Below are 25,968 nucleotides of genomic sequence, written 5' to 3'. Positions count from 1 at the left end.
AGTGGCCTAGCCAGTCTCCAGATCTCAACCCCATAGAAAATCTTTGGAGGGAGTTGAAAGTCTGTGTTGCCCAGCGACAGCCCCAAAACATCACTGCTCTAGAGGAGATCTGCATGGAGGAATGGGCCAAAATACCAGCAACAGTGTGAAAACCTTGTGAAGACTTACAGAAAACGTTTGACCTGTGTCATTGCCAACAAAGGGTATATAAGTATTGAGAAACTTTTGTTATTGACCAAATACTTATTTTCCACCATAATATGCAAATAAATTCATTAAAAATCCTACAATGTGATTTTCTGGAAAAAATTCTCATTTTGTCTGTCATAGTTGACGTGTACCTATGATGAAAATTACAGGCCTCTCTCATCTTTTTAAGTGGGAGAACTTGCACAATTGGTGGCTGACTAAATACTTTTTTCCCCCACTGTATGTCTGAGGTTGCTGACTCGAGACAAGTTGTAAAGATAACAACTAATGCCCGGCAACAGTGAAGCGCCAAGGGGCTGGGACCAGCCTGAGCGCCAACGATAGGTTGGGTAAGTTTAAACCACACCCAGCCTCTATTCTGACAGGCCCAGCAGGGAGCGGGAACTATCTCTGTCAGAGTATTTAAAGAAGAACTTATAACAATAGCTCAGTTCCCTGACTGCCCTGCGTGGTGTTTCAGTGAGCCTGTATATACGAACATCATATTTACCATTCAAGTGTTTGCATTAATTAAAATACTAGTCTCTTAGAAGACGTGTATTGACCTCTTTTTGTTCCTATACCAGATTTGAATTGACGCAACTTGGCACCTTACATAATTAATAACTTCACAGTATTTGTAGATCAGTCGTCAATCACAATTTACATTTACGCCATTTAGCAGACGCTCTTATCCAGAGCGACTTACAAATTTACCCACAATGCATCACAGATTTAATCCACTGGAGCGTGCCCATTAACTCTAACACACAGAAAACACCCAGACTTGGCTCAGTTCAATTTTTATATAAAAATAGTTTCTAAACCATGCAGTCGATACATCTTCACCCATTTGACACATTGAAACACCTCCATTTGCACTATAAAATCCAATCCAAAAAAATCATAGTTCTGTCAGCAAGTTCAGTGCGCACTCTTCTCATCCGTGGTCTTAAAACAATATCTACATGTGTTCTCACATTCATCTTAATAAATATCTTTATATGAGTATAATGCATAATGATATAAAATAAAATATAAAGATGCCACTAGGACCATGTCAAAAAGCCACTGGGTGAAAAGGTTCTAGGGTGTTAAGATGACTCCCTGTGATAGCAAGCATTCTGACTGGCAGACAGAGGCAGCATCCAAAATTGCACCCTGTTCCCAATTATATATATAGTGCACTACTTTTGACCAGGACCCGCTGGGTTCTGTTCAAAAGTAGTGCACAATGTAAGGAATAGGGTGCCAATTAGGACAGAGTTGATGACCCCGTCACCTGCCTAACCCATCTGGGCCCCTTTTAAAATATTGCTAGCGAAAAATTAGCTGCATTTAAATGCGTTATGATATTGCAGACTTTAAGAACTAGACTCTGCTACAAAACATTGCTCCCATGGTGGTTAGAGCAAGGATCTATATGGGGGGGGTCAGCAGAAATGCCCCCAGTGATATTGTTGTAACACAGCACCTCTTGAACAGGTGTGTGTAGGTAGGCATGGCAGTGCGTATACATCTGGAGTGTAATCATTGGCCCAAACAGTTGCAAAACGTTTTTGCAACGGTTGGACAAACTCAGGTTGGTCCCTCCCAGTTTTGTTCAGTTCACGAAACATTTTGCAACAGAATCGGCGTAATGAATATACCCCTGCTCTGCAGTGTTGTTACATTCCTTTAGGAAACAACGATCTTCAAGTGCTTACATTGTCCCCACACTTCATTCAAAAGGAGTGACAAACCAGCTTTTCTTTTTAAAAAAAATTCACCCTGATCCTTTGATATCCTCTATCTTATCCACATGACAACCTAGCATTAGGTTACTGTATGTTATGTGATAGGTTTGTTACAATAACAATGCAGATAGCTTGGATGGGCCTTCACAACCTCTTGGCCTGATCAGGACATGATAACCCCACACCCTTTCCCCTGATCTCCCTACCACAGTACCTTACACACAGCCTTTCACTATCAACTGACTTTTATTTTGGCCTTAGTAGAAGAGTTATCATAAGAGGGGCATTATGAGCCATGTCCTAAGCCCACCCCATGGGGCCAGCACAAAGCTCTGGGGTGTACCTACTCCCAGCCAGAGGTGCTGATGGTTTCTTTGGGGAGAAGAGGTGCTGCTGGTTTCTTTGGGGAGAAGGGGCACCAGGAGGGGACCATGGTGGCATAGGAGGAGGAGTGATGTATGTTTGGGAGAGGGGTAGGGGACAGAAGGGGATTATTTGGGCTAGGGAGGGGGATAATGTTCAGGACAGAATCCAGCTGCAGGCAGTTGGGAATAAAATCATTGGTCGTGTTATGATAAGGCACTGCTGTGTTCAGGCACATAACCTCTTCTCTCCTCCCCCTCCCTCTCTTTATCCCTCCCACACTCTCTCATCCCCCTCCCTCTCTTCATGCCATGGCTGTGTGTGTGTGTGTGAAGAGAAGACGCGTTGGGGCGCTACGTGTGGTGGACCTCGTGAAACATGAGCTCTTGGGGGATCATGGTCTGGGCTCCATACAGTTTACCGGCCCGCCTCTCAAAAGCTGACACGTTCTGCTTCACCACCTCGTCAAAGAACACCGTGGCCAGCTGGGAGTGCAGCAGAGAGCGGAACTCAAAGGAGATCTGGAGAGAGAGTTCGGGTGAGAAAGTGATATGAGATGATACGGAAAATGTGCCAGAGATATAGTTTCAAGCTATTCATGTCACGTGCACAAGTATAACTTGCACATTTTCTGTCTGTCTGAGATACATGACAAGCTAGCTACCTCATTCGCAGACAGACTCATACACGGACACAGACAAACTGACAGTGTGTTGAGGTACTTACAGAGAAGTCGACGGTGCAGGTGCGAGGGTAGCCAGGGAGGCCAGGGCTGAAGCACCACACAGTCTCCAGGTGGTTGAAGAGCTTACCGTCTGAACAGGCAGCCTGGGGGTCAACACAGCCAGTCAGACTGGGACACTGCTGATATTACCAGTGGCTGCGTTCCAGGTCGTCTTTATTACAGGCGTACTAAGAATCTCATAGGACTGCTATATAATATTTATGTGGTTCCGGAGATGTTGAAACACTTCTCCAGAATTTGACATCTGAGCAACACAACTGCAATTAAAACAACCTGGAGCACACCCAGTATCCATCTATATCACAGCTGCTTATCTTATACTAGCCAGGTACCCTGCGGATACAGTAGTGGTGAGAGATAGCAGCGGCTACTACAGTATCTTACCTTTACCAGGTGGGGGCGCACTGTGGTGACCAGCGAGGTGTAGTTCTCCACTACGGGGGGGAAGCCAACGGTCAGCTTGGCCTTGCAGAACCCTGAGCGCCGGAACACCACGTCAGACTTCTTACACCAGGGAACGAAGTGAAGGTAGTTCTCCACCCCAGCTACCACTTCATACATCTCCAACATAGAGTACCTAACAGAGAGAGGAGGTCTGGGTCAACAGAGTACCTGACAGAGAGGTGGTGGCCTGGGTCAACATCTAATTTCATGGGTGAATCTCATAAGTAATTCCTCCATATCTCCTTCTCGAAGCACAGAGGAGAAGATCGGACGTTCCTCCTCAAGAACCTTTGAGATTCACCTCTGATTAAAACTGGAATTTCAATACCCGTTTCAGTGCATGACTGGAATGACATTAACACAAGTCACCTGCTGTGTGATGAGGTGATTTTGAAGGAGTCAGGCGCAGGAGGGTAAATCACAGAATAACAGGATTTATTCTGAACCACAGAGTTACGCAGTAATGCATAAAAACACTCCAGTGCGCAAAACAGGCACACTGGAAAATACAAGGCACACAGGGAATATTCCCGGCGATACAAAATACATGGAGTTCCACCGAGCTTCTCTCCTCCACAATAAACAATCACACACACAAAGACAAGGGGGCAGAGGGAACACTTATACAGGTACTGATGAGGGGATATGAACCAGGTGTGTGTAATAAACAAGACAAAACAAATGGAATGATGAGATGAGGAGCGGCAGTGGCTAGAAGGCCGGTGACGACGAACGCCGAAGCCTGCCCGAACAAGGAGAGGAGGCAGCCTCGGAGGACGTCGTGACATGCTGATTATTCCACAAGCTGTGACCAGTTAGACAGATTGTCAAGGAGAATGCGAGGTTGACTGACAAGGGGGACAGAGTCCCATATAACCCAACAGTCTTTTAAATGTCTTAAATGTCCCAGGGACTAACTCAGCCAGTCAGACCATTGCTGTCCCTGCATTACATAACAGCCTGGCAACTAGTCCGGCACACAGTGTCGCTATTAATAGGGTAACATTTCCTAGTGATTATGACTGTCACTTGATACGCAATAGCGTCATTGGCAGGAGCACGACAGACGTACATAGAGAAACCAGACTATCTATACATTTCTAGGAGGCAGACTTGGATTAAAATACTTTCTGTGCTTCATTAAACTTGCCTGTTGCAATGGAACGAATAGAAAACGCCCAAAAGTGCAAACCACGACCGCCAAGCAGGCTAAAGCAGATGTTCAAATTATTTGAAATCTTTCAAATAGTATTTGAACCTAGGCCGGTCTGATTTCAAAGGAGGCGGCACAGTGACTGACCCCATGATGCGTCTCTCAGAGTACTCCTTCCTCTTGTTGAATGTGTCAGCCAGGTTGAAGAAGGAGCGGGTGGGGGCCACGATGACTCTGGGCCTGGGCATGGTCCCCAGAAGGGCCGGCATCCGCGTCATTAGGATCCCACATGAGGAGAGATATCTGTTACAAAACAAGGAGCGAGAGGTGTGTGAGTCAGAGCAAAACATAAGGGCCTAGCATTTGCCACACACACACACAATTTGTACATTGAAATTGGCCAGTTACAGAGTGGCCAAATTCTCTGGACGCCCTTCCCGATAGCTGACCAACTGAACCTTCTGCGCATGTGCGGGATTCCCTACTTTACGCTCCACTGCTCTCTTTACTGCTGCTAGGTGTCGGAGCTTGCAGGGTGCGCTTTTAAAGTTTGATCAAAGCTGAATCAATGCCAAGATCAATGTACAATGCAAGTGGCTGACAATGGAAGTGGCCAATGGTTCATCAGAGCCTCAAAAGGTCTCAGAGCTCATGTTCACACTGCTGGCGTTTACACCATAAATATCAGAGTGAGCTCTATGCTTCTCCAAAACAAAACTACCGTCCAGTGTTTCAGATCAACCGATGTGTAACGGTAATCACATGCCAGACTTTGGTTTGTCAGAGTATATTGAGTATACACTAATGCAAAGTCAACCACTACATTGCATGGCAATACATGAGGAATTCTGCTCTGTTAAACTAGAACACAATCTTGTAGGCTGGGAAGCTGCAGCCTACACATGCGGTTCCAACAACTGGCATTCCGATGGAGTAGCTATGACGAGTCAAATTGTCAGCATGTCTTGTGCTTCATCACAGTTTAATTAGAAAACTCTGTTCATTACAATGTCATGTACCTCTTGCTTGCCCTTGGACTTTTCCAATTCAACATTCCTGACATTAGAAAGCATGCTATGTGACTAGCCTAATGAAAGGCTTGTCAGCTACAGAGAAACAGAAAGACAGACATGGTCCTCCAGGTCTGTCACATTCTCAGTTCAGGGTCAGTGAGCAGTGAGTGAGAATACCGAATTGTGGTTGGTGAGCACACCTGCAACTGCTGCTGCCCCAATGACACCCATAGCCTGCTTGCTCACTCCATACTAATGTGGTTGAAACATCTTTGCCCGAGGGAATCTCTGAGAGCTGGTGTGCAACAGGGCAACCTATCAACGCACAATTAGGACTATTCAGACAGTGGTTTAATTCCAACAAAAAGGCAATATGCACAGACACCAATACACATGGGTCTTTCTATAAACTAGGGTACCAGTGAGCATTTATTGTAGTGGACAACTGTTTGGAGTGGTTACAAAGTCATTAATAAATTAGCATTTTCCCTCCACATACATTAAGACAAATGAGGAACATAGACATTCACTATAATTCATGAGTTGAATCAAAACCTAATGTTTAAACCCTTTCTCATGCTTGGGGAGTCTTAACAGATTTGGCAAAAATCGTGTGACAACTACCTCCCCTTACATTTATGACACTGCTGTTTGTCGTTATGTCATATACTAAGCAATTGAATTACACATTTAATTGAATCCTGTAAAATTCCTGGATCTTGCCGTCGGACTCTTTGTATGGAGAGCTCGGAAGTGCACTGTAACCTTGAAACATTTATCTCCCCATGGCACATGTATCCAAAGTAATGTATGGATTGCAAAATCAAATGCTTTTAACAGAGAGTAGCTTTATCAAGATGAATTTGGAAAGGCACACACACCTGTCTATATAAAGGGCCCACAGTTGACCATGCATGTCAGAGCAAAAATGAAGCCATGAGGTCGAAGGAATTGTCCGTAGAGCTCCGAGACAGGATTGTGTTGAGGCACAGATCTGGGGAAGGGTACCAAAACATTTCTGCAGCATTGAAGGTCCCCAAGAACACAGTGGCCTCCATCATTCTTAAATGGAAGAAGTTTAGAATCACCAAGACCTTTCCTAGTGCTGGCTGCCCAGCCAAACTGAGCAATTGGGGGAGAAGGGCCTTGGTCTGGGAGGTGACCAAGAACACGATAGTCACTCCGACAGAGCTCCAGATTTCCTCTGTGGTGATGGGAGAACCTTCCAGAAGTACAACCATCTCTGCAGCACTCCACCAATCAGGCCTTTATGGTAGAGTGGCCAGACGGAAGCCACTCCTCAGTAAAAAAAGGCACGTCAGCGCGCTTGGAGTTTGCCAAAAGGCACCTAAATGACTCTCAGACCATGAGAAACAACATGCTCTGGTCTGCTGAAACCAAGATTGAACTCGTTGGACAGAATGCCAAGCGTTACATCTGGAGGAAACCAGGCACCACTCATCACCTGGCCAATACCATCCCTACGGTGAAACATGGTGGTGGCAGCATTATGCTGTGGGGATGTTTTTCAGCGGCAGGGACTGGGAGACTAGTCAGGATCAAGGGTAAGATGAACGGAGCAAAGTAGAGAGAGATCCTTAATGAAAACCTGCTCCAGAGCACTCAGGACCTCAGACTTGTGGCGAACGTTCACCTACCAACAAGACAACAACCCTAAGCACACAGCCAAGACAACGCAGGAGTGGCTTCGGGACAAGTCTCTGAATGTCCTTGAGTGTCATACCCAAGAAGAATCGAGGCTGTAATCGCTGCTGAAGGTGCTTCAACAAAGTACTGAGTAAAGGGTCTGAATACTTAGTAAATGTGATATGTTTATTTTTAATACATTTGCAAACATTTCTAAAAACCTGTTTTTTGCTTTGTCATTATGGGGTATTGTGTGTAGATTGAGGGGGAAAAAAACAATTGAATCAATTTTAGAATAAGGCTGTAACGTAACAAAATGTGGAAAAAGTCAAGGGGTCTGAATACTTTCCGAATGCACTGTATATTACTATTAAAACATAGGAATGCAGTTTCTTTTTCATTCTACAGGAATGTTTAGCATGGCTATAAATGATAGAGAAGTTGACTAAAGCACAAAAAGACCTGGCAACTAGGCATGACAAAGAAACATGGTGTCCATGTTTCTTGTGACATTTGTAATGACATGTAGATGTTTCGTTTTTGCTAGGTGGAGTTATTGTCTCATTGTGCCTACCTATACTTTTATTCCTGTAACTACACATGTGAAGCTGCAAGAAAATCATATTTAAATGTATATCGAACCATTTTGAAATTTTGACCCTGATGTCACATATTGGCCCCCTTATTTATAGAAAGATCCACATAAAAAAGTGGACAACTAACTCAAATTAAATACTGTAAATCCCAACTGGCTGAATAGTTGGAGCCGGTGGGATCCTGGTGAAAGCCCCTGTTAGTTCCTCACCACAATAGCTGAATGCTCTGCATTCATTCTGGCTGGGGGGGGGGGGGGGAAGCACATCAGTGGAGAACTTACTAGTGGTGGCCATCTGCCAGGTCTCAGCAGTTTAGCCACTGCTGTACCTGGCTGGTGGCTGCCACATGGGGACACAATGCCCCTGGAGGCTGGCATTGGGGAGAGGGTCTGATTGGACTACACACTTATCATCACCACTGGGCCGGGTATTATGTCACCGCATAGAGTGAGGAACTCCAAAGTTGTGGGTTCAATGAACTTCAAGACACCGTCAGTGTAACTCCCGAGTGGCGCAGTGGTCTAAGGCAGTGCCACTAGAGATCCTGGTTCGAATCCAGGCTCTGTCGTAGCTGGCCGCGACCGGGAGACCCATGGGGCGGCGCACAATTGGCCCAGCGTCGTCCAGGGTAGGGGAGGGAATGGCCGGCAGGGGATGTAGCTCAGTTGGTAGAGCATGGCGTTTGCAACGCCAGGGTTGTGGGTTCGATAAAATAATGTATGCGCTAACTGTAAGTCGCTCTGGATAAGAGCGTCTGCTAAATGACTAAAATGTAAATGTCAGAATGAGAGCACCTAGGGCCCAATTCCGACTAGAGTTAAGTGCCCATAAATGGAACTCAATTCCCTTTCATGCACTTCTCTCTACGCGTATTCTGACCTTGAACTTAAGCATGAGTATAGCGTGCTATTCACCTGCTATTCGTTTTGGGTGGAGATTGAATAAATGACGGTGCGGCGGCGGGGTGTCTACAGACACGCCGTATTCGGACCTTTACTTGATTCCCTAATAATTCCAACACCTTCACGCAAGAGGAAACCATGAATAAGGCCTAGCGAACCTAACAGTTCCAAGTGGACAAAGCATCTACTTTATTTCCCCACCCCCGATAGAAATAATGCCACACTCCATGCACTGTAATTTACAACTTGATAAGAGCTAGGTAAATGAGTAATCTGTTTTGATAAGGGAATTTTAAATATGACACTTGTTTTAGATATATTTTACATTATAATTGCTGGAGACAATATATGGCATACATATCAACTTTCCCCACAGTTTATGAAATGCTGTGCCATTATGCAGTACTTAAAATTGTACGGCCTTTTAACTTGCAGGGAAGGGCACTCTCGAATGTCTTAATTATAGGCTACCCCGACTTTCTCCATTCCCCATTTCTATCATGTTAAATATTAGCCACCATCAGTGTTAACCCTCAGTAGGCCTAGTAACACATATTCAACTGACAATTTAGTCAGTTAGTTCCCTTTCGTTGGAATAGCCTACATTATCACTCCAATTGATTACATTGTTTCGTTTACCTTCATTTGCTTCCTCTGTAAACGCTGTCACGGCCATGTGGTTGCTGCTGAGGATCATTAGTAACAGTTGATAATAAAAAATAAAGACAAATCGTTATGGTACAGCAACCAAGCCGTAACAGTTTGAACCTGAAGCATTGTGCAATACTTGGCTGTGTCATCACAGTTTCATGGTTAGTGCATATTAGTGCAGGCAATAGACATGGGTATAGCCTACTATTGTTCACAAGATCCAAGTATTATTTTTTTTATGTACCAATTGGTGCTGAAATGGAGACTAAAATGAATATACATTAAAACAAAAATAAAAACGCAACATGCAATAATTTTAAAGATTTTACAGAGTTACAGTTCATATGGAAATCAGTCAATTGAAATAAATTCATTAGGCCATAATCTATGGTTTTCACATGACTGGGAATACAGATATGCGTCAGTTGGTCACAGATACCTTTTTTTATTTTTTATTACAATGCGGTTAGGGGCATGGATCAGAAACACGGGAACTGGAACACGCTGTCGCACACGTCGATCAAGAGCATCCCAAACATGCTCAATGGGTGACATTGTCTGGCGAGTATGCAGGCCATGGAAGAACTGGGACATTTTCAGCTTCCAGGAATTGTGCACAGATCCTTGCGACATGGGGCAGTGCATTATGCTGAAACATGAGGTGATGGCGGCGGATGAATGGCACAACAATGGTCCTCAGGATCTCGTCACGGTATCTCTGTGCATTCAAATTGCCATAGATAAAATGCAATTGTGTTAGTTGTCCATAGCTTATGCCTGCCCATACCATAACCCCACCATGGGGCAATCTGTACACAACGTTGACATCAGCAAACCTCTCGCCCTCACGACACCATACCAACTGCCTGGTACGTTTGAAACCTACTCCCGAGTGGCGCAGTGGTCTAAGGCACTGCATCGCAGTGCTGCTGTGCCACTAGAGATCCTGGTTCGAGTCCAGGCTCTGTCGCAGCCGGCCGCGACCGGGAGACCCATGGGCGGCGCACAATTGGTCCAGCGTCGTCCAAGGTAGGGGAGGGTTTGGCATGCAGGGATGTGGGTTCGTTTCCCACGGGGGGGGCCAGTATGAAAAAATACAAAAAGTCGCTCTGGATAAGAGCGTCTGCTAAATGACTAAAATGTAAATCAGGATTAATCCGTGAAGAGCACACTTCTCCAGCGTGCCAGTGGCCATCGAAGGTGATCATTTGCCCACTGAATTCGGTTATGACGCGAACTGCAGTCAGGTCAAGACCCTGGTGAGAACGATGAGCACGCAGATGAGCTTCCAGAGATGGATTCTGACATTTTTGTGCAGAAATTCTTTGGTTGTGCAAAGTGGGTGGCTGGTCTCAGACGATCCCACAGGTGAAGAAGCCAGATGTGGAGGTCCTGGGCTGGCGGTTACACGTGGTCTGCGGCTGTAAGGCTGGTTGGATGTACTACCAAATTCTCTAAAACAACGATGGAGGCGGCTTATGTTAGAGAAATGAACATTCAATCCTCTGGCAACAGCTCTGTTGGACATTCCTGCAGTATGCATGCCAATTAGGTCTAAGGCACTGCATCGCAGTGCTAACTGTGCCACTAGAGATCCTGGTTCGAATCCAGGCTCTGTCGCAGCCGGCTGCGACCGGGAGACTCATGGGCGGCGCACAATTGGCCCAGCGTCGTCCAGGGTAGGGGAGGGAATGGCCGGCAGGGATGTAGCTCAGTTGATAGAGCATGGCGTTTGCAACGCCAGGGTTGTGGGTTTGATTCCCACGGGGGGCCAGTATAAAAAAATTATTTAAAAAAATTATTCACTAACTGTAAGTCGCTCTGGATAAGAGCGTCTGCTAAATGACTAAAATGTAATGTAAATATAAGTACTTTGCTTCCTCTTTCACTAAATCATCATTTGAATTATGGTGACTCCGTCATTTGTAACAAGTTTATGTACATTCTTTTTGGTAGCATTTCTGTGTTGAAGAATAAAAGTGAATTTATCCCCTTATTCCATCCACTTTGCTTATTATTTAGAACGTATTACACTGGAATAAGTTCCTACAGTTTTGTTTTCCTCAAAACTTATTCTGTGCCTCTAAGGTATAGTTTTTTAAAATTGCCATCTGTACTGTTAGTTCCTCCATTTCCTTCGTTAATATGCACTCTTGACCTACATTTTCTTTTAAAGTTGAGTATTGAATCACATGGCCTCTAAAGACGTTTGAAAGAGTCCCATACAATAAGGGTATCTGCTGTACCTGTTATGTAGGAAAAGGTTAAAAACATAGTTGTCATCCAGTAGGCTGATAACATTTCCAATATCCTCGCCCACTTGGAAATTCTGTAAGAGTAATGGGTATGCCAATTATTTGATGGTCCAACCGCATTCGGTCCCATATCAACACAACTTTTGGTTCCAAATAGCAATGTTACCTGCTCCAAAAAACCCATCCGTTTAAAAACGTATTTAGGAGAAGTCAATCTAGCAAGCCAGGCAACTAAAAGCAACTTTCTAGAGTAGAGACAAATGTTTTGGTTTGTTGGTAACAATAGCTAGCTATCCAGAACATATGACATGGAGTTCAACTGTAGCAAAGTATGGTGAGCAGCTAACTTACTGTTGTGAATGTGAAATGAAAGCAGTGTCAGGTTACTATGACAACAATTGCAACAGGGTCAAAGTCTAATGTCTCTTGCTCAGTTGCAGCAAGCAATGGCAATATAAAAAGGCAAATGCCAACAAGAATGTGCTTAAAATTGGGTTGTTTGAAAGGGAACCATATTAATAAACATTGCCCAATTGTTTCTTTCAGGCAACATACTGCAAACCTGTGTGTGTGTGTGTGTGTGCGTGTATTTCAAATGGGAACTCCTAAGCCCCAGTGCAATTGTAAACAATTTTGCACCTTCCTAAAGATCCTCCTGGCATAGAGAGCAACTACGATTTTGGTTTCATCCCCTTAGACAGTACTTAAGTGCCAGTGACCTAACACCTGGCCCATGCATGCGAGATCCTAGCTGACTAAACTCATCTCCATTGTGAAGGAAATTTCTGATTAACTCCACCTGAGTTGAGTAGAGACCAAGCTTTGTGGCATTCAGCACCGACTACTTCGATTGGTCCAAGGTCAATACTTGAAACACTTACCTTGTACCTTTACATACACCTTAGCCAAATACATTTCAACTCAGTTTATCACAATTCCTGACATTTAATCCTAGTAAAAATGCCCTGTCTTAGGTCAGTTAGGATCACCACTTTATTTTAAGAATGTGAAATGTCAGAATAGTAGAGAATGGTTTATTTCATCTTTTATTTGTTTCATCACATTCCCAATGGGTCAGAAGTTTACATACACTCAATTAGTATTTGGTAGCATTGCCTTTAAATTGTTTAACTTGGGTCAAACGTTTTGGGTAGCCTTCCACAAGCTTCCCACAATAAGTTGGGTGAATTTTGGCCCATTCCTCCTGACAGAGCTGGTGTAACTGAGTCAGGTTTGTAGGCCTCCTTGCTCGCACACGCTTTTTCAGTTCTGCCCACAAATGTTCTATAGAATTTAAGTCAGGGCTTTGTGATGGCCACTCCAATACCTTGACTTTGTTGTCCTTAAGCCATTTTGCCACAACATTGGAAGTATGCTAGGTGTCATTGTCCATTTGGAAGACCCATTTGCGACCAAGCTTTAACTTCCTGACTGATGTCTTGAGATGTTGCTTCAATATATCCACATCATTTTCCTTCCTCATGTTGCCATCTATTTTGTGAAGTGCACCAGTCCCTCCTGCAGCAAAGCACCCACACAGCATGATGCTGCCACCCCCGTGCTTCACGGTTGGGATGGTGTTCTTGCAAGCATCCCCCTTTTTCCTCCAAACATAACAATGGTCAAACAGTTCTATTTTTGTTTCATCAGACCAGAGGACATTTCTCCAAAAAGTACGATCTTTGTCCCCATGTGCAGTTGCAAACCGTAGTCTGGCTTTTTTAAATGGCAGTTTTGGAGCAATGCTTCTTCCTTGCTGAGCGGCCTTTCAGGTTATGTCGATACAGGACTTGTTTTACTGTGGATATAGATACTTTTGTACCCGTTTCCTCCAGCATCTTCACAAGGTCCTTTGCTGTTGTTCTGGGATTGATTTGCACTTTTTGCACCAAAGTACGCTCATCTCTAGGAGACAGAACGCGTCTCCTTCCTGAGCGGTATGACGGCTGCATGGTCCCATGTTTATACTTGCGTACTGTTGTTTGTACAGATGAACGTGGTACCTTCAGGCGTTTGGAAATTGCTCCCAAGGATGAACCAGACTTGTGGAGGTCTACAATTATTTTTATGAGATCTTGGCTGATTTCTTTTGATTTTCCCATGATGTCAAGCAAAGAGGCACTGAGTTTGAAGCTAGGCCTTGAAATACATCCACAGGTACACCTCCAATTGACTCAAATGATGTCAATTAGTCTATCAGAAGCTTCTAAAGTCATGACATCATTTTCTGGAATTTTCCAAGATGTCTAAAAGGCACAGTCAACTTAGTGTATGTAAACTTCTGACCCACTGGAATTGTGATAGTGAATTATAAGTGAAATAATCTGTCTGTAAACAATTGTTGGAAAAATTACTTGTGTCATGCACAAAGTAGATGTCCTAACCGACTTGCCTAAACTATAGTTTGTTAAGAAGAAATTTGTGGAGTGGTTGAAAAACGAGTTTTAAATGACTCCAACCTAAGTATGTAAACTTCCGACTTCAACTGTATGTTTGCCCTCTGTAGTTGCTTGCCTTTATTTAAATACATACTTGTCATTGCTCAAAACTGCGACCAAGACACTTGCATTTGCGACCCTTTGACTTGGCAGTGCGACACCAAATTGTAATTGGTCACTAGGGTGCCAGTGAAAAAAGAAAAAGTGGCTGAGCATTTTATTTATTCATTCATTCATTCATTCATTCAAAAACAGCAATAGGTATGCAAACCAGGTATTCATGAGCCTATCACAATTAAAACTAAATGTCAAGAAAACTGTAGGATATTACGCCATTATTTATTGTTACCACAGGTCAGAGGCATGAAAAATTAGCGAATGGACTTGAAAACGGGTGGTATAGCCTACACTCTAAAATGCAATGTGGTTCGACAACACCACCGAATTTTTGACCAAGGCAGACATGAGTGGCCAACAATAACACGCTCGGACAGCAGAGGACATGTGATGAGCGGGTTGACTCAGTCCCTGCAGGGCGGGCGGGTTAAGGGTCATGAAAAATTGTGTGGCTGAACACCGGGTGGGTGGCAGGTGGGTTGAATAAAGAGAAAACAATACCTTTTTAAAAATCCATAAATGTATCACTTGTGCATTTTATATCTATAGGCTATCTGGCATTTGGCCCTAAAGTTTAGGCTTAAGCACTAACTACACGCACCAAATAGCCCACGCGCCAATCACCAAATGCTTTTGCAAACAGGCAGAAAAAGTTATGTCAATCCACAGACGTAAAAAGGACAATGTTGGAGTTTAATTCATAAAAGAGAAAAGCTGCAAATGGAGAGTTGAAAATAAAGAGAAGGGAGGGACAGAAAAGTAATGTTTGGGAAAGAATTGGTGAAGTGGTGAAAGAGTATGATAGCAGTGTTGTGTGTGATTATGAGGCGCTATACAAATTCAACAGTTACAAGACGGGGACTTCAAATAGGCCTTTGGCACGTCAAGGGAACTGTAGCCTACACTTTAGATGGGTAAATGGAAACTGAAATCTGGACACTGACTATGTCTATAACCTCTCACATAGCCTTAATATTAACTCCTGCAGTATTTCTTGCAGTAAACTTATACACTAAATGTAGGCAAGATTTAGACTCAGGAACAGGAGTGGAGAAATATGATTTCTTTCAGCATCTTGAGAGAATGCACAGTTAGATATTGTCTGTAGAGGTGCCATCTTTATCAGCCAGACTGATTACCAGGACGTGTACTCAGAGCACGCATGGACCAACTGGCAAGTGTCTTCACTGACATTTTCAACCTCTCCCTGACCGAGTCTGTAATACCTACATGTTTAAAGCAGACCACCATAGTCCCTGTGCCCAAGAAAGCGAAGGTAACCTGCCAAAATGACTACCACCCCGTAGCACTCACATCTGTAGCCATGAAGTGCTTTGAAAGGCAGGTCATGACTCACATCAACACCATAATCCCGGAAACCCTAGACCCACTCAAATTCGCATACCGCCCCAACAGATGACGCAATCTCAATCGCACGCCACACTGCCCTTTTCCACCTGAACAAAAGGAACACCTATGCGAGAACGCTGTTCATTGACAACAGCTCAGCATTCAACACCATAGTGCCCACAAAGCTCATCACTCAGCTAAGGGACCTGAGACTAAACCCCTCCCGCTGCAACTGGATCCTGGACTTCCTGACAGGACGCCACCAGGTGGTAAGGGTAGGCAACAACACATCTGCCACGCTGATCCTCAACATTGGGGCCCCTCAGGGCTGCGTGCTTATTCCCCTCCTGTACTCCCTGTTCACCCACGACTGCGTGGCCAAGCACGACTCCAACACCATCATTAACTTTGCTGACGACAACAGTGGTAGGCCTGATCACCGACAACGACGAGACAGCCTATAGGGAGGAGGTCAGAGACCTGGCAGTGTGGTGCCAGGACAACAACCTCTCCCTTAATGTGAGCAAGACAAAGGAGCTGATCGTGGACTACAGAAAAAGGAGGGACGAAAAGGCAACATTAACATTGACGGGGCTGTAGTGGAGCGGGTCGAGAGCTTCAAGTTCCTTGGTGTCCACATCACCAACAAACTATCACGGTCCAAACACACAGTCGTGTTGTCGTGCCCTCTTCACCTTTTCCCCCCCTCAGGAGACAGAAAAGATTTGCCATGGGTCCTCAGAGCCTCAAAAAGTTATACAGCTGCACCATCGAGAATATCCTCTGGTTGCATCACCGCCTGGTATGGCAACTGCTCGGCATCCGACCGTAAGGCGCTACAGAGGGTAGTGTGTACGGCCCAGTACATCACTGGGGCCAAGCTTCCTGCCATCCAGGACCTTTATACTAGGTGGTGTGAGAGGAAGGCCCAAGAAATAGTCAAATACTCCAGTCACAGAATGTTCTCTCTGCTACCACACGGCAAGCGGTACCGGAGCGCCAAGACTAGTTCCAAAAGGATCAACATCTTCTACCCCCAAGCCATAAGACTGCTTTACAATTAATAAAAATGGGCTCCAGAGCGCTCAGGACCTGAGACCGGGGAGAATGTTCACCTTCCAACAGGACAACAACCCTAAGCACACAGCCAAGACAAAGCACGAGTGGCTTCGGGACAAGTCTCTGAATGTCCTTGAGTGGCCCAGCCAGAGCCAGGACTTGAACCCGATCGAACACCTCTGGAGAGATCTGAAAATAGCTGTGCAGCGACGATCCCCATCCAACCTGACAGAGCTTGAGAGGATCTGCAGAGAAGAATGGAAGAAACTTCCCAAATAAATGTGTGCCGAGCTTGTAGCATCATACCCAAGAAGACTCAAGGCTGTAATCGCTGCCAAAGGTGCTTCAACAAAGTACTGAGTAAATGGTCTGAATACTTATGTAAATGTGATATTTTAGTTAATACATTTGCCAACATTTCTAAGAACCTGTTTTTGCTTTGTCATTATAGGGTATTGTGTGTAGATTAATGAGGAAATAACAAATTTAATACATTTTAGAATAAGGCTGTAACTTAACAAAATGTGGAAAAAGTCAAGGGGTCTAAATACTTTCCGAATGCACCATGATATATAGGCCTAAGGCCAAGACAATAAGACAGTGGCAGAATAAATTCAACCACACATTTGTTTCATACAATTTTTAAAAACGGAGCACAACATATGTCCAGTGAAGTAAAACAGTTACATGACCTACAGCATGGTCAAGCAAGGTAATGTTGCCGACATTTTCGGACTACTAAACAACTATTGATTTAGAACCACGGAGAATTACCGCAAGTAGCAAAGAAAACAGGAGCTGCCGCCACTATTCCAGCACCATTTCAACATCTAAATCACCTGTGCTTAGTCTAATACAGTAATAACTAAAAGATAGCAAAAACGATTTAATCCAATCAATGCAAGCCAAATATGATGTGGCTGTCCATGGTACGGATTTGTGTGCCAAGTAGACTTACCCTACTTGTAGAGAAATGCCGATGCCATCCTCTTTCATGTTGCCTAAACGGTCTGTGACTGTCATACAGTACACACTTTTAGTTTGTTGTCCTAGGCTACCTGGCTAAAATGCTTGCTCGCTAGCCTAACTTCCTTTCATGGGCAACATGCACCAATCCAGCTAGCAATTAGCATACTCCATCTAGCTACATGTTGAACTTCCATCCTCTCAGGCCAGAGGCACAATGTATGAATTTATGGTTGGATTAGAGTCACCATTAACCATTGGCCGGAGAATTAAGTAAAACCACAAGTCCAAACCCCATCTCCATCCATGGCTAATTTAGGAAAGGGCCGATTTTAGCTAGCTAGCCACCGGAGGACAACGAGATGCAACAATTCAACTTCTGTCAATGACGTTTTGCTTCTGATGTGATTGGTCTGAAGCCAAATCCAAACTGTCTTCCCTTGACACTTTGTGCGCCAGGACCATTCACAGTTGAGCTTTCAGCTTAGCTCAGTGCTGATTGGCTATCATAAAAAAATGTATCAAGGGAGGCAAAATTCAAAAGGCATCGCACATTTGAGCTATGGTAACAATTGAATAAGATGAGAGAAAAGAGAAACCTGCACGCTGCTCTTGCTAGTATTACTGTTCTTTATTAAGCCTTACATATCGACCTCGAGGCCTTTGCTCTGACGAAGGCCTGGAAGCCGATACGTAAAGCTTAATAAAGAACAGTGATACTAGCAAGAGCAGTGTGCAGGTTTCTCTTCTCATGTTTATCAAGGGAGGCCAAATGCTCACTGGCTTCCCTGGCATTCAATGCTACGGGCAGCAACAATGTCATACTCTTTTTGACCAGAGAGCATCAGACAGATACCCTACAGCTGTTTTGTTTGTGCAGCTGCTTTCTCCAGTGAGATACATTTCCTTCAAGTGGCTGAATGTATGAAACAGACACAAATTACAAAAAAAATTTATTGGTCAATTTCAGGGAAGCCTGGCTTCCATTGGCATCCATGAATACATGCCACTGACTTTCACCCTTGGTCATCATGCACCGTTTGAATAAAAATGTCTAAAACTTTCCCCAAAAAAACCTCAATTAAAGCTTGACTGCAAAGTAGGCCTACCTGGCAGAATTATCATGATGATTTGTATCAATCACAGGGCATGTTTTACAAACTCTGCCATCACATGTAGCCTACACTGTACATTGTAGCCTGCCCACAGCAAGCCAAACAAGCATCTTGCTAGGCGCTCAATTTAATTAAAGGGTAACTACACCAATTATTTTATTTTTTTGTGTGTGGGGGGGGGGGGGGGGGGGGGGGGGGGGTTGATGAACGTTTTATTTAAAAAAGGTTCAGATTTCCGCAAACAAGGGCACACAACTACAGAGGACAAACATAGGTATGAGATAAGTTTCTTAATTTATTTATTTTTAAAGTATTGAGCGAAACGATGTAGTTGGAGCTGAATTCCACAACGCCTGGTCTCTGCTCAACTCAGTTGATGGAGTTCATCAGAAACTTCCTTCACCATGGAGTTGAGTTTAGTCAGCTAGTGAGAGCATGGCAAACAAAGAAAACCTGTGGCCCTTTAAGCCCCAGATAAATATGCAAAGACAGATTGCGTAACACAGGTAGCTGGAGACATGGAAAAAGTTGTTCAGACTTCTAATAACTTCAGTCACAGTTTGCTAACTCGATGAATGCCTTTGCTTTGACAGATGTCTTTGGCATGTTAACTACACTGCTAAAAATAAAGGGAACACTTAAACAACACATCCTAGATCTGAATGAATGAAATAATCTTATTAAATACTTTTCTTTACATAGTTGAATGTGCTGACAACAAAATCACACAAAAATTATCAATGGAAATCAAATGTATCAACCCATGGAGGTCTGGATTTGGAGTCACCCTCAAAATTAAAGTGGAGAACCACACTACAGGCTGATCCAACTTTGATGTAATGTCCTTAAAACAAGTCAAAATTAGGCTCAGTAGTGTGTGTGGCCTCCACGTGCCTGTATGACCTCCCTACAACGCCTGGGCATGCTCCTGATGAGGTGGCGGATGGTCTCCTGAGGGATCTCCTCCCAGACCTGGACTAAAGCATCCGCCAACTCCTGAACAGTCTGTGGTGCAACGTGGCGTTGGTGGATGGAGCGAGACATGATGTCCCAGATGTGCTCAATTGGATTCAGGTCTGGGGAACGGGCGGGCCAGTCCATAACATCAATGCCTTCCTCTTTCAGGAACTGCTGACACACTCCAGCCACATGAGGTCTAGCATTGTCTTGCATTAGGAGGAACCCAGGGCCAACCGCACCAGCATATGGTCTCACAAGGGGTCTGAGGATCTCATCTCGGTACCTAATGGCAGTCAGGCTACGTCTGGCGAGCACATGGAGGGCTGTGCGGCCCCCAAAGAAATGCCACCCCACACCATGACTGACCCACCGCCAAACCGGTCATGCTGGAGGATGTTGCAGGCAGCAGAACGTTCTCCACGGCGTCTCCAGACTCTGTCACATGTGATCAGTGTGAACCTGTTTTCATCTGTGAAGAGCACAGGGTGCCAGTGGCGAATTTGCCAATCTTGGTGTTCTCTGGCAAATGCCAAACGTCCTGCACGGTGTTGGGCTGTAAGCACAACCCCCACCTGTGGACGTCGGGCCCTCATACCACCCTCATGGAGTCTGTTTCTGACCATTTGAGCAGACACATGCACATTTGTGGCCTGCTGGAGGTCATTTTGCAGGGCTCTGGCAGTGCTCCTCCTGCTCCTCCTTGCACTAAGGGGGAGGTAGCGGTCCTGCTGCTGGGTTGTTGCCCTCCTACGGCCTCCTCCACGTCTCCTGATGTACTGGCCTGTCTCCTGGTAGCGCATCCATGCTCTGGACACTACGCTGACAGACACTGCAAACCTTCTTGCCACAGCTCGCATTGATGTGCCATCCTGGATGAGCCGCACAACCTGAACCACTTGTGTGGGTTGTAGACTCCGTCTCATGCTACCACTAGAGTGAAAGCACCGCCAGCATTCAAAAGTGACCAAAACATCAGCCAGGAAGCATAGGAACTGAGAAGTGGCTTGTGGTCACCACCTGCAGAACCACTTCTTTATTGGGGGTGTCTTGCTAATTGCCTATAATTTCCACCTGTTGTCTATTCCATTTGCAAAACAGCATGTGAAATGTATTGTCAATCAGTGTTGCTTCCTAAGTGGACAGTTTGATTTCACAGAAGTGTGATTGACTTAGAGTTACATTGTGTTGTTTAAGTGTTCCCTTTATTTTTTTGAGCAGTGTATTTCAGCCAGACTGCCATTGACTGATACAACTGATGTAGTAGCACACTACAGTAGCCAACTACTCTTCCAAAAGCCAACATTCCATAACAGTCATTACAACTTCTACAAACTTTAGCAAACCTCCACTGCACACCAATGAATTCCAAGAACGAACACCTGTCGGTCACATTCAGGCGGGGAAAAGACGTGGTTGGGTTCATTACCATTTTAGTTAGCTAGCTGTTAAGCAATCCAGCAGGCCAGTTAGCTAACTAAACATGTACTTTTAGCTAACGTCTGATAACTTAGCTAGCTAAGTAACAGGTTAGCAGTCTGCTAAAGTTAGCGAATGAGACAGAAAATGGTTTTACCGGCAGATTGACCGGCTTGACACAAAGCAGCTGAGACAAATCAAACAAACTAGCTAGAATGCATCGAGAAAAACTACTCGCTAACTGTAGCTTTGCTAATGCAAGCTTACAAGTTAATGTTTTACAATTGTACATTAAACTTGAACAACAGTTACCTCAAGCCATTCCTTGTAGGGTTTTCTCGGCTGACTGTGACCGGCAATTGTTTTATACATTCTACCGCTCTCCTCAGTCCCCGGCTCCCCTTCGCCATATTCACTGCGATGATCTCTTCTCTGCTTCTCAGCTGCAGGGCGTGAAAGCTACATCACCAGAATTGCCCGCCTCTCTCGGGGATGCGCCTTCTGTAACTAGCGCTATGATTGGACAATAGTTAATTGGTAAGAGTTTTCATTGGTCATGTTGTCTATCCGTCACACCCCAAACTGTTGACGTATGTTTTTGCGTTGTGCTGGGGGTGCGTGCGCAGAAATGTCACGAGATGTGGGATTGAGTTGCCTTGACTTGGTCGAGCTACAGTGCATAGTTGGCTCTGAAAGGTTAAGAGCTAAATTTGTTTAAAGGACACAATGTAAGCAGGGCTCTCGTCTGTATTCTGAATTTGTGTGCGTGTCAAACCTGTCAATATACTGTATATGCCTGATATATTATCAACCCAGCCGCCATTTCTTTCCCATGGTTCTTAAAATTGTATGCCATGACTGAGTAGTGATATGCAGACACAGGCTATGGCAGATGACTACTTTACAACTGAATGGCATAGACCAACTTTAGCTAACCAAAGGATGCCAGGGTTGTTGGCATCAATATCTCAGGTGCCACCTAATGTGTCCTTGACCCTGTGCTACTCCCAGCATGGCATGTGTTTACTTATTAGTGCTGAGTGACTTGTGCTTTTTGATGTCAGTTCGGTTGTTTAAGTGATAATGCGGAGAAGCCGCTGTGTATCAGCACGGGTGTTGGTCTCCTAACACTAGCTTCGAGGGCATTATCACTTTTATACAACGGGTTACCAACATATTCAAATAATGATTTACATGTTTTCATAAAAAACTTTATTTTGATGAATTTATTCATACTATTTCATCCTTCCACAATATATAGTCCCTACACAAATCTAGGGTTGCTACCCAAACCGGCTGGCCGTTCGTTATATCGGTTCGGTTGCCAGAGACGCGACCCAGTCATTGTCTTTTTGTTCTGCATCTATGGACACGACCCAGTCATTCGTTCTAAATGTTCCATTGCCATACTGGCTGGCAATGTTCTTATCCCTTGCTTGCTAGCTAGCCAACTACGGCTAACTTACGGTCAGGTCAAAAAGCCAGAATAACAGCAAAGTAGCTGCATTTGCGTTTGTTTAAGCTGTTTTCTAGTGACATTTATTTGGATACATCCATAACAATGAGCTAATGATGCACGACTTCACCTGGCATAGAAAATGTGCTCTCTTGTCAGGACACTTGTTCAGAGGAGCTAGCCAACAACACAGCTAACCCAATCACTTCAAACTGAAGCTGGAAAGATAGCAAACTAGCTGCACTTTGTTTCGTTTTACCTGTTTTCTATTGATAGTTACATTTTACATTTACATTTTAGTCATTTAGCAGACGCTCTTATCCAGAGCGACTTACAGTTAGTGAATACAATTATTTATTTTATTTTATACTGGCCCCCCGTGGGAATCGAACCCACAACCCTGGCGTTGCAAACGCCATGCTCTATCAACTGAGCTACATCCCTGCCGGCCATTCCCTCCCCTACCCTGGACGACGCTGGGCCAATTGTGCGCCGCCCATGAGTCTCCCGGTCGCGGCCGGCTGCGACAGAGCCTGGATTCGAACCAGGATCTCTAGTGGCACAGTTAGCACTGCGATGCAGTGCCTTAGACCACTGCGCCACTCAGGAGAAGAGTTCTTTGTATATATCTATAAAAATTATGCTGATTCATGATTCATGACTGGCTGAGAAAAGCTGCCTGCCTGTCTGTCTGTCTCATCCCTACACGTTCATTACTATGGGATAGCTGGAGATCTAATTTGAATATTGAAACAATTTGCAAATGTCGGAGAGACAGACAGCAAGGTTTATACAAATCTCCCCTGTTGAAAACGAAATGTTAGTCTAAAAGAAATGACAGTGGATTGAGCAGACAGTGGATTGAGCAGTCAGATGGAACAGAGTAAATAGGCATTTTAATGTCATAGATTTAGCAGGTGGTAACTTGTGGAATAGACACCGGCTGGAATGCGTTTTTAACCAATCAGCGTTCAGGATTAGACCCACCTGTTGTATAATAAAAAAGAATAACTGTTTTTTATTGATTATTTTTTTAGACATTGAATGCACTATGCATTATGTGGGTTGAATGCTGTAACACTGAATAAAACAATTAATAAAAGTTCCATGGTAGTGACTGCACTTTACTGCTCATCACTTATTAACTAACCATCATTTATTCACATTACTTTAATAAAATATTTGTTTTATTTGTTGACTGTTATTTCATTCCAAGTCATCATCTTATCTCTATAGAGCTGCTGCCTATGCTGACAAAATCACTATTTTAGTAGTTCTTCAAAGTAAATAAAGCATACTTTTATGACTGCTGAATACCAACTATCAATCACTTAGATCAGGGGTGTCAAACTCATTTTAGCTCAAGGGCCACATGGAGGAAAATCTATTCCCAAGTGGGCCGGACCGGAAAAATCATGGTATATATAACTTAAAAACAACAACTTCAGATTGTTTTCTTTGTTTTAATACGATCAACATACAACATAAAGCTGGAGCCTGAGGACAGTGTGTCCAAAATAGTACAAGCACAACATCACTATTAATCATAAAACACGTCAAGTTTATTTGAAAATTCTAAAGAAAAAAAACACACAATGCCTCAGTGATTAACAGAACTGTTTCACAGATCACAGAACTATATCAGGGTGTAATTTCTCAGGCAGAAATGTAGATAAAAATAATGAAATCCTGTTCCCCAAACAAGTGCAAGAACCACAGAGTCAAGAATAGGTTAAATATACAAATAAAATAAAATCAATTAAAAACAATAGCACATCAACATAAAAACATATAAACATAAAGCTGGAGCCTGAGGACAGTGTCCAAAAGCACAACATCACTATTAATCATAAAACACCTCAAGTTATTTGAAAGTTCTGAGGACAAAGAACACACAAACACACAATGCCTCAGTGATTCACAGAAGTATATCACAGATCACAGAACTATATCAGGGTGTCATTTCTCAGGCAGAAATGTAGATAAAAATAATGAAATCCTGTTCCCCAAACAAGTGCAAGAACCATGGAGTCAAGAATAGGTTAAATATACAAATAAAATAAAATCAATTAAAAACAATAGCACATCAACATAAAAACATATAAACATAAATCTGAAAGCGTTGCTCAAACTCCCGTAACAGTCCCGTTATTTTATCTTTGAACCGCTTCATGTCTGCCACATGTTGGGTCGCGCACACATTTTTCAGACAGGGGAAGTGAGCTGCATCACCACCGGCAAGTTGCGTCTCCCACAATGACAGCTTCAACTTGAAAGAAAGTATGCTGTCATAATACTGCGTGACAACTTTGTTGCGCCCTTGCAGCTGTTTGTTCAAGTTATTCAGTTATTACTCTGTAACATCCACCATAAATGCAAGGTCCTGCATCCATTCTGCGGAATGAAATTCTAACACTGGTTTGCCCTTTTCTTCCATGAACTGTTCAATTTCTTCTCGTAAATCAAAGAAACGCCTCAGCACAGCACCTCGGCTTAACCATCTTACCTCAGTGTGGTATGGCAGGCCATAGATGTGGTCTTTCTTTCTGAGAAGGCTGTCAAACTGACGGTGATTCAGGCTTCTGGATCGGATGAAATTAACAGTTTGGATGACCACCTTCATGGCGTTATCCATCTTTAATGACTTGCAACACAAAGCCTCCTGGTGCAAAATACAGTGAAAAGTCAAAAAATCACGTCCTCCATTTGCAGATTGCACTTTCTCTCTGAACTTTGTCACAACGCCTGCTTTTTTCCCGATCATTGAGGCCGCACCATCTGTAGCCAGGCTGACAGCGTGGGACCAGTCCACTCCGACCCTGTCCAGCGCGCCGACGAGTGCGGTAAAAATATCAGCTGCTGTCGTTGTATCTGTCATCGGCACCAACTCCACGAACTCCTCGGTGACGGTCAATGTGTCATCAACTCCGCGGATGAAAATGGCCAGTTGTGGAACATCTGTAATGTCCGTGCTTTCATCAATTGCAACCGAAAACGCAATAAATGACTTTACTTTTTGCTTCAACTGGCTGTCCAAATCCACTGAAAGATCGGAAATCCTGTCTGCAACTGTGTTTCTTGTCAGGCTGATATTTGCAAAAGCCTGCCGCTTTTCAGGGCACACAATCTCCGCTGCCTTCATCATGCATGTTTTTACAAATTCACCCTCACTAAATGGTTTTGAAGCCACTGCGATTTCATTAGCAATGAGGTAGCTAGCTTTCACTGCAGCGTCACTGATGTCTCGGCTGTGAGTAAACACAGACTGCTGTTTCTTCAGACCCGCCAACAGTTCATTCACCTTCTCTCATCTCCGCTGTCCTTGAAAGTTGTCATATTTGTCGGCATGAAGACTCACATAGTGGCGACGAAGGTTATATTCTTTCAGCACTGCAAC

At 44.0% G+C, this 25,968-nt stretch overlaps 1 protein-coding gene across 1 annotated transcript; it reads right to left on the bottom strand.

Annotated features, from left to right (window-relative positions):
* Positions 1–980: 980 nt before the first annotated feature.
* On the bottom strand, positions 981–21,543 carry LOC311114929 (coenzyme Q-binding protein COQ10 homolog B, mitochondrial-like). The gene is made up of 5 exons (XM_084190149.1): positions 21,428–21,543; positions 4,778–4,933; positions 3,418–3,610; positions 3,015–3,116; positions 981–2,809 (listed from the first exon to the last, which is right to left on the bottom strand). Exons 1-5 carry the CDS (start codon positions 21,523–21,525, stop codon positions 2,642–2,644), a joined length of 717 nt encoding a protein of 238 aa, XP_084046275.1. The 5' UTR covers positions 21,526–21,543; the 3' UTR covers positions 981–2,641.
* Between the last annotated feature and the right edge of the window lie 4,425 nt (positions 21,544–25,968).

The sequence above is a fragment of the Coregonus lavaretus genome (assembly GCF_964263955.1).
Source record: "Coregonus lavaretus genome assembly, contig: HAP1_SCAFFOLD_992, whole genome shotgun sequence".
Lineage (NCBI taxonomy): Eukaryota > Metazoa > Chordata > Actinopteri > Salmoniformes > Salmonidae > Coregonus > Coregonus lavaretus.
The sequence above is the reverse complement of the archived record's forward strand: the minus strand, read 5'-3'. Positions and strand labels throughout refer to the sequence as shown.

Bases quoted from the DNA above. Each gene is read 5' to 3' on its own strand.
- LOC311114929 (XM_084190149.1), bottom strand. From the start codon at position 21,525: ATGGCGAAGGGGAGCCGGGGACTGAGGAGAGCGGTAGAATGTATAAAA. The intron at 4,934-21,427 runs GTAACTGTTGTT...GTTTTGTAACAG, and splicing joins CCTACAAGGAATGGCTTGAG to ATATCTCTCCTCATGTGGGA. The intron at 2,810-3,014 runs GTAAGTACCTCA...CTCTCTCTCCAG, and splicing joins CCTGCACCGTCGACTTCTCT to ATCTCCTTTGAGTTCCGCTC.